This window comes from Nothoprocta perdicaria, unplaced genomic scaffold (genome assembly GCF_003342845.1).
Source record: "Nothoprocta perdicaria isolate Ctin4 unplaced genomic scaffold, notPer1 scaffold_149, whole genome shotgun sequence".
Taxonomy (NCBI): Eukaryota; Metazoa; Chordata; class Aves; order Tinamiformes; family Tinamidae; genus Nothoprocta; species Nothoprocta perdicaria.
In genome coordinates, this window is record NW_020454638.1 from 314,237 (window position 1) to 322,566 (window position 8,330).

Here is an 8,330-nt window from a genome sequence, read left to right on the forward strand (position 1 = left end):
TATCTGTATCACAGCTTACACATCCAGCCGCCCCTTTGCATGGAAATAACTTGCCTTACATAACAGGAAGAGAAGTGTTCTGGGTGAATGTCACATTTTTGGTTGCCATACATTATAGTTTCTTTACAAACACTGCTGTAAGYCCCAGAATTTTCTTTTTTACCTGTATTTTGCTTCTTCTGTTATATTCACTCCRTTCATTATGTGTCAATGAGGATGCTCCAAGGAGAGGACCATGCCTCTTAGTCCAACAGAATGTTTCTCTCATTGTTTAGGTGTGAAATCCCCTTCGATGAAATGCCAGTTTGCAGCTGATTCAGAGCTCCTCTTATTCAATCTGATTTCCAACCATGGGGAGAATTGCAACTTCCAGTTTGACGGCTATTTAAAAGCTGATCCCCCTAACACGCTGCTGCTCTGACAGGCTGCTAGCACTGGCCTTCTCTTAGAGGAAATCATTTTTCTACTGCTTCTCCCTCCCCTTCTCCTGTTATTTTTTTAGTTCCACATTGATTTCTAACATCTGGACAATCTTGAGATGCTTATCTTTTTGCAACTTCACTGTGTTTCTTCTATTTTTAATGTTCCTGTTGGTTGGTCTTTTGTTTTTGTCTTCTTGTGGTTTTTGGTTTTTTCCCCTCTCTTGTGTGTGTTTGTTTATAAAAGGTGTCTTGAGTTGGTTGGGTACAGCGCCGATGCAGTATGTGTGGCTTATTGATAAACTTGAGCAAGTTATTTCCTGCCTTCTTCATTTTTTTCCCCCCTTCTCCTCCCTGCCGCCATCCCTCTACCCTTCCCCCCCGCCCAGTTAGCTTGGCTTCGCTGTTGTACCTCAGATCTTGTGGATCCACCATTCCCAGCCCATGTTGTTGACCTATCTACCACCGCAACCACTCATGTTCAGCCCTGATTACTTTTTTCCAATCTCTATTTTTGATTTCCATTTTACTTTCGATGTTTTCCATTTGCATCAAAGATGACGAGACTGAATCTACAGAAACATCTGTGCTGAAAAGCCACCTGGTTAATGACGTCCCTGTCCTAGCCAGTCCCGACCTGTTATCTGAAGTTTCTGAGATGAAACAGGATTTGATCAAAATGACTGCCATCTTGACCACCGACCCATCTGATAAATCAGGCTCCATTAAGGTGAAAGAGCTTGGGAAAGCCCCCGAGGAAGAGCCAGGAGAACCTTTTGAAATAGTTGAAAGGGTAAAAGAAGATTTAGAGAAAGTAAATGAAATTCTGAGAGGTGGTTCCTATAGCAGAGAACAAGAAGTTTTGCACACATCCTCTTCCAGGCAGGAAGTGGTACAAGAAGATTGGGTCATTGTCAGTGATGAAGACATCGCAGAGGCCAGAAGAAATGTGCCTTTAGAAGTCATCGAACCTCCTTGCGTAGAGGTGCGGATTGAGAAAGGGACAATAGAAATGAAGAAAGATGTGGCTGCGGCGGTAGATTACCTCGCACAGGATTTGAAAACCTATGTGTGTCTTCATGACGTGCAACCGCCAGCCTTACAAGAAGACACAGTCCAAGAGACAGTTGAGGCTGTAGTAATAAGCAGGGATTTTGAAAAAGAAGGGCAAGAATCTCCCCCCACTGAAATTCCAAGTCCACAGGAACAACAGAAACCAGTCTTAGAAATTAAAAAGACAGTCAAGAGGAAAGTAAAAGAAAAGCAAAAGGAAGGCAAGGGGCACAGCCGCGAAGACCTGCCAGCACTAACCAAGGGCGGTTCAGAGGAGTTGCTGAGTAAGGAAGGAGGCTTAGCACCAGCAGCTGCCCCTGAGGCTACTGCTGTATCCCCAGTCATAGAGGAAACGCCCATTGGMTCAATTAAAGATAAAGTTAAAGCCCTTCAGAAAAGAGTGGAAGATGAACAAAAAACACGTTCCAAGCTACCTGTCCGCATTCCAACAAAAGAAGGCGCAGCTGAAAAGACTTCCAGAAGACCTGGACCGGTTAAAAAAACAGTAACGCACAAAGCTCAAGCCCCTGTTTCACCGTCAGCTAAGACAGAAAGACTTGAAGAGACCATGTCAGTTCGCGAACTGATGAAAGCCTTCCAGTCAGGACAAGATCCATCCAAGAACGTCTCAGGACTCTTTGAGCACAAATCTGTCAAACAAAAGCCGCAGCTCTCTGAAAAGGAACCCACACGGAGAAAAACACCTTCTTCACAGAGCGAACCGAAGCGAGCATTAAGCCACAAGACAGACAAACAGAAAGAGAAACCAAGTGGAACACTAAAAGCAGAGAAAGAACCACTATCCAAAAAAGGAAAAACGCAAGTTTCTCCTGTTTGCACTGACAAGCGACCTGTAAGTAAAGAGCGGGTGAAAGAGCAGGGCTGTAAAGCCAAACCCCCCCCTCCGGTATTCGAGGATGAAAGTTGCAAAGACACAGAGCATGTGAAGGGCAAGGTTTCCGAGGAGCAGCCAGATACCGACTTCCAGATCAGTCCTGACCGAAAAACCTCCACAGACTTTTCTGATGTCATTAAAGAAGAGCTCGAAGATAATGACAAATATCAACAGTTCCGACACCTTTCAATCACCGAGGAAGGAGAACTTCACTTAGAGCAAGTGCTGACCAGCCCATTCAATGTTGCTTTCCCAACGGAGTATGCGAAAGACGGATTCCTTCCTGCTCTTTCTCTGCAAAGCACTGCTTTGGAAGGGAGCTCAGAGAGCCTTAAACATGAAGGTGTTGCAGATTCTCCAGGGAGTCTGCTTGATGGAACCCCTCAGATCAGCTCTGAGGAAAGTTATAAGCATGAGGGACTGGCAGAAACTCCAGAAACGAGCCCTGAAAGCCTCTCCTTCTCACCCAAGAAAACTGATGGGCAAATTGAAGAAGCTAAGGAAACAGCTAGAGCACACACAGCAGGAGAAACAAGTTCTCTGAAGGGACTCTCCCCTAAGGAGGATGAAAAAGGTATTACTGAAAAACATCTGTACGCTCTTACCGAGCCTACTAAGTCGCCTTCTGACCATGTATCAGAAGAGCYGGTACCTACAGCCTCTGAAGAAGAGGCTGATAAACATAAAGAAAGTAGCTCAGCTTCCATTGTGAAGGATTTTAGCAGGGATAAGGACTCCAGAACCACTGCACATTTAACTAAGTCTTCAGAAACACTTGACATTGCATTAGAGAAAGAAAAAGATATACCTTGTGAACGTCGTGTGGTTGTTAGAAGTCCCCAAAAATTGGAACTTGCACTTGCTAGCCATGATAGTGAAAGCTTTAGCCCAGTTGCAGATGACTCTTATGCTGTAAGTCATAAAGACTCACTGGAAGCAAGCCCAGTGCTAGAAGATAATTCATCACACAAAACGCCTGATTCTTTGGAGCCCAGTCCAATGAAAGAGTCTCCCTGCCGCGATTCTCTTGAAAGTAGCCCCGTAGAACAAAAAGTAAAAGCTGGTATTTTGGGGCAGGGTCCTCTTCAGGCCGCTCTTAGCAAAGCGGAAACCTGCCCCGAGCTGGCACAGGTTCGTTCCCGGATTCTCCGAGACCCCGAGGGAAGTGCCGATGATGACAGTCTAGAGCAAACGTCCCTCATGGAAAGTTCAGGCAAAAGTCCTCTTTCACCTGAAACGCCTAGTTCTGAAGAAATTAGCTATGAAATCACACCTAAAACAGCAGATTCACAAGCAYTGGCAAACATACCCAAGTCAGCCGTGATCCCTGAAGTCAGTGAAGAAGCAGAGGATGATCCAGAAAGTGGGCCAAAGAAAAGATTCACTCCAGAAGAGGAAATGTTTAAAATGGTCACCAAAATCAAAATGTTTGACCAACTAGAGCAAGAAGCAAAGCAGAAAAGAGATTACAAAAAGGATTGTAAGCAAGATGAATCTTCTTCTGTAGGTGTCGATTCAGAAGCTGCATATGAGGTGGAAGAATCAGAGTCAACAGTTCTAAGCGAGAAAACAATAGCTACGGCAGGGATGTCTGCTGCTGAATCTAGACAAAGCTCTTCTACTTCACCCAGTGAGCCCGAATTGGCTCAGCTAGAAAAAGAAGCCGACTCAGGCCTCTTAATGGAGCCTGTGCTCCAAGTGCAACCTCCTTCACCATCACCATCCAGTATTGATTCCAGATTTAGCCCTGAGGAAGCAGGTTTTCAACCTGTTGATTCAAAACGATGTTCTTTGAGGATAGGTGAGGTTCAGGCAAAACAGGACAAGCCAGTAGAACAATCGGGCACTTGTCATTCCAATGGCTGTATATCAGCAGGCACTGATGAATCAGGATGCGATAGCACAGMTGAGAGAGAAAGAGTTAGTCCCGATACCCCAGTCACACAATCTGAGGGTACTCCAAGTCATTCCATTGACGATAGTTGTCAAAAACAAGTTCATAGTGAGTCTTCACTAACACTACAGCAATCTGATACTCCCGGAAAAGATGTTAACGCCGCTAGATTGTTGAGCCACACAGACATCCCCGATACGTGGCCTGTGTCAGAGGAAGTAGATGATTGTTCTGGTGGACTCAGTCCTGCTGAGTACTCTATGCTACGAGATAGGAAACTGACTCAGGATGACACCATTGACACTTCTGCTTTAGGAAAAGCAGATAGAGGTTTTGAAACATCTCAGAGAGATGCTCTGAAAGAGGAGTCCTTATCAGAGCATTCATCCCTTGCCACAAAGACAGTGGAACATGAAAGTTGTGTAGTAGATGCTGCTCTAAGTAGTGCTTCTCATTTAGTAAGCCCTTATGACAATGTCTCCTCTGAACATTTCCTTATTGCCTCTGACAACCAGATAGGGTGTGACAGAAGTCTGCTCTCCAGGGAAGACTGTCCTCTGGAGGGAGAAAGAGAGCACACCGGTGAAGCCGCSCTCAGCACAGGCACGGGCAGTAAAAGCCATTCTTCAGAGGAAGCATGTATGGCAAGAGAGGCAAACCAAGGAGATGTGTTTCAGAAAGTGTCACTACCGTCCTTAGCATCAGGTTCCACTAGCTTAGACAAATCCTCCCCTGAGGATTTAAGAACCGAAACAGAAAGTTTGATTAGTCAGGTTGTCATCACCAAAACCGATGTGGATTCTGACACGTGGAGCGAAATACGAGAAGATGACGAAGCTTTTGAGGCTCGGGTGAAAGAAGAAGAACAAAAGATATTTGGATTGATGGTAGACAGGCGATCGCAAGGCACAACGCCTGACAGCACACCGGCCAGAACACCCACAGAGGAAGGGACACCCATTAGCGAACAGAATCCTTTTCTTTTCCAGGAAGGAAAGCTCTTCGAAATGACTCGAAGCGGAGCCATTGATATGACCAAAAGGAACTATTCAGATGAAAGCTTTCACTTCTTCCAAATGGGGCAGGAGCCTCAGGAAGAAGTTTCTTTAGCTGAGGAAATCAAAGAAGCAGCAGAGGTGGAATCTAAGAYAGAGACTTTTCCAGATCCATTTTCACCTTCAGAAGTAGAGGACTCTGATATTCTGGAAAAAGRTGCACTGGAGCATTCACCCCTAGCATCCGAGTTCAGTGACAGTTCAGAAGAAATGACTAGTGTAAGCATCAGCATAGGTACCACAAAAGCAGAGCTTAAATCCAGAATTCCAATTAAAATGGGTATTTCAGCCTCTTCAAAATCTCCCAAGAAAGAGACTGCTGCCTCTGAGGCTGAGCCCCTCTCCGGTACGGAGACCGATAACGCCGATAGCAGTCCGGTGCCTTGCCCCACCTCTCCTGAGCAGTCTGTAGTGGAAGGTGAGCTAGATTTTTCCAAAGCCACTAGATTTGTTCGTTCTGAACAGGATGAGGAGTCCCCTGACTCTTCACCAGAGGAAGAGAGAACCGTGATTGAAATCCCTACTGCTCTTATGGAGAGAGTGCCTTCTTGTGAAAGCAAATCCAAAATTCCTGTAAGAACCGCCATGGTATCACAGTCACCGCAACAATCAGAAACTGAGAGCCTAGTCACGGACGACTGCCTAGACGGGCTGCAGTGCGAAGCAAAGGATGACCAAGCAAAACCAAAGTCTAAAATTCCAGTCAAAACAGCTTTCCAAAGAACYGAACAGCAATATGCACACACAGACACATCCATCCACAAACTAGAGTCACCCAAAGCTCTTGATATGGCCAGCAAGCTACCTACAAAACAGGATAACCGGAGTAAATCCGAGTCCGATGCGAGTATTCCCACGGACCCAAAGACCAAGCGTTCAGTAAAAGCTAGGAGTTATGCAGAGGCAGAAGCAGAGACCAGGGAGAGGGAGCGAGAGATGACGCTCGAGCTAGACTCAGAGGAGGCAACAACAGCAAGACCTAAACTATTTTCATCACGRTTGCCGGTTAAAAGCAGGAGCGCTACAGCTTCCCGCAGTGCTTCTAGTCCCACAAAAGAAAGTAAGGAATATTTTTTTGACCTTTACAAAAACTCCATAGAATTCTTCGAAGAAATTAGTGATGAAGCTACTAAGTTAGTGGAAAGACTCACRCAGTCAGAGAGAGAGCAAGAATTAGTCTCAGATGATGAAAGCAGTAGTGCCCTAGAAGTTTCAGTTATTGAACCTATGCCATCCAGTGAGACCCAGCAGTCAGTTCCCGAAGACATCTTTGACACCAGACCTATTTGGGATGAGTCTGTAGAGACTCAGATTGAACGTATCCCTGATGAAAATGTCCATGACCGTGCTGAAGGTATTTGCCAATGACTGAGATTCCCTGTGAGACGCATGTCATGAATTAAATTTTTCTTTATTCGTTTGGTGTGTGTGTGTATGTGCGTGTGCGCGCGTGTGTGAGCGCATATTTGTATATATGTGTAATGTTTGTGTCCTTTTCTTTGTTTTGTGGTTGGTTGTTTTCCCCATACTCCCCCGCAACCCCATGAACTGTTCGTTTTGTGTCTCTGKTTTTCATGTCTGTGAAACAATCTCAAGATTGCAAACCATGGATGCTCATGGGAAGTGTTAGTTTAATAAACAAAAAACACTTCTAAAAATACACATTATTTTATCATTTAACTGATCCTTCAGGCCATGCACATTTTGACCTTTGGTTTTCCCTGTTCCCTAATTATTACTAATACACWATTCTTACCTATTCATTTTTATTAATAGTAAGTATTCGGCATTGCTTGAAACAGGCAAATCAATTTGCTTTTTAGCTTTTACACAAAGAAACTACTTTTTTTTTTTAAACAAACAAACAAACAAACCCCTTCCTTTTTCTGCCATCTACTTCAAGGAAATTCTCTATCATCACCCATGACCTAACCTACTACAAGTTGTTTGGTGTTTTCATTGGTTTTTATCCTGGTTGTATACTGCAACTGAATAGCTACCACAGAAGTCTAGTAACTAATACAAAAAAGAATGCCTAAACCCACTTCTGAGAAGTTGGTTTTGTTTTCCCCCCCCTCCAGGACCGCAGGGAAAAAATCAAAGCTCAAATTCTGCTCTTCTCAAAGTAGCTTTAGCGATGGCGGAACAGTCAGTCTCACTGTTACATGAAGTGAAGACTGGCAAACGACCACCTAGTTTTCCTTGCCTTCATTGACTCTTTCCACTGGTGCCTTACAAAGGCGTTAAAAATAACGTCTGAAATATAAACCATTATATGAAATGGAAACACACTTATGGAGCGTCTAAACAAAACCTTGCCTGCTACAGAAAGAACGCAACGGCAAGAACCATCCAATACAATTTCTTTCAACCCTAGCTTTGACTAAGGAGGCATGGAAAATTATGGCTCTACTTTGTCCAAGTCTTCAGCTTTATCTTACAATGAAGCTCTAGAATAAAATTCATGGCCCAAATGGGCACTTGGATCTTTGTGTAAATGATTACACAAAGGCCTGATTTGCAAAGGGAAAAAGTAGAGTGGATTTTTGAAATAAGTCAGGCAGGATTTTGGTGGTGGTGGTGCCTTTTCTTTTCTTTTCTTTTTTTCCCCTTTCTTCTCTCTCTCTCTCTTTTTTTTTTTTTTTTTAATACTGTTTTTAACCAGAAGAACAATCTACAACCCTCCCCTTTAGGTATCCCAGTATAATAGCTTGTCCACACAAGGTTAACTGTAGTAGTTAGGAAAAGAACCTTTTCCTTTTTCGGGCCTTGTCACCTGTGTAACTGCCTTTTAACTTGTCAAGGCAACATGTGGCTGTTCTCTTTGACCTTTTAGATCAACAGAATGATCAGGAAAGAACAGAGGAAAGACTGGCCCATATTGCTGATCATCTGGGATTCAGCTGGACAGGTACAATGCACGTSATCTACTCTAGAATGAAACAAGAGGGAACATTCCTTGATGCCTTTGCATTGCTTTCAGATGGCTTCATTATCTCAACATGATTTCTGGG

At 44.1% G+C, this 8,330-nt stretch overlaps 1 protein-coding gene across 18 annotated transcripts in view; it reads left to right on the forward strand.

Annotated features, from left to right (window-relative positions):
- The window catches only part of ANK2 (ankyrin 2), a 165,828-nt gene that overhangs the window by 143,683 nt on the left and 13,815 nt on the right, over positions 1-8,330 (forward strand). For 11 of the 18 annotated variants that reach the window (XM_026034611.1, XM_026034612.1, XM_026034613.1 and 8 more), the window contains one exon: positions 8,153-8,227. In XM_026034611.1, coding sequence (XP_025890396.1) covers positions 8,153-8,227 — 75 coding nt within the window. Of the gene's footprint in view, positions 1-976; positions 6,671-8,152; positions 8,228-8,330 lie in introns of all 18 variants that reach the window. The other 7 variants (XM_026034607.1, XM_026034608.1, XM_026034610.1 and 4 more) reach the window with 2 other exon arrangements.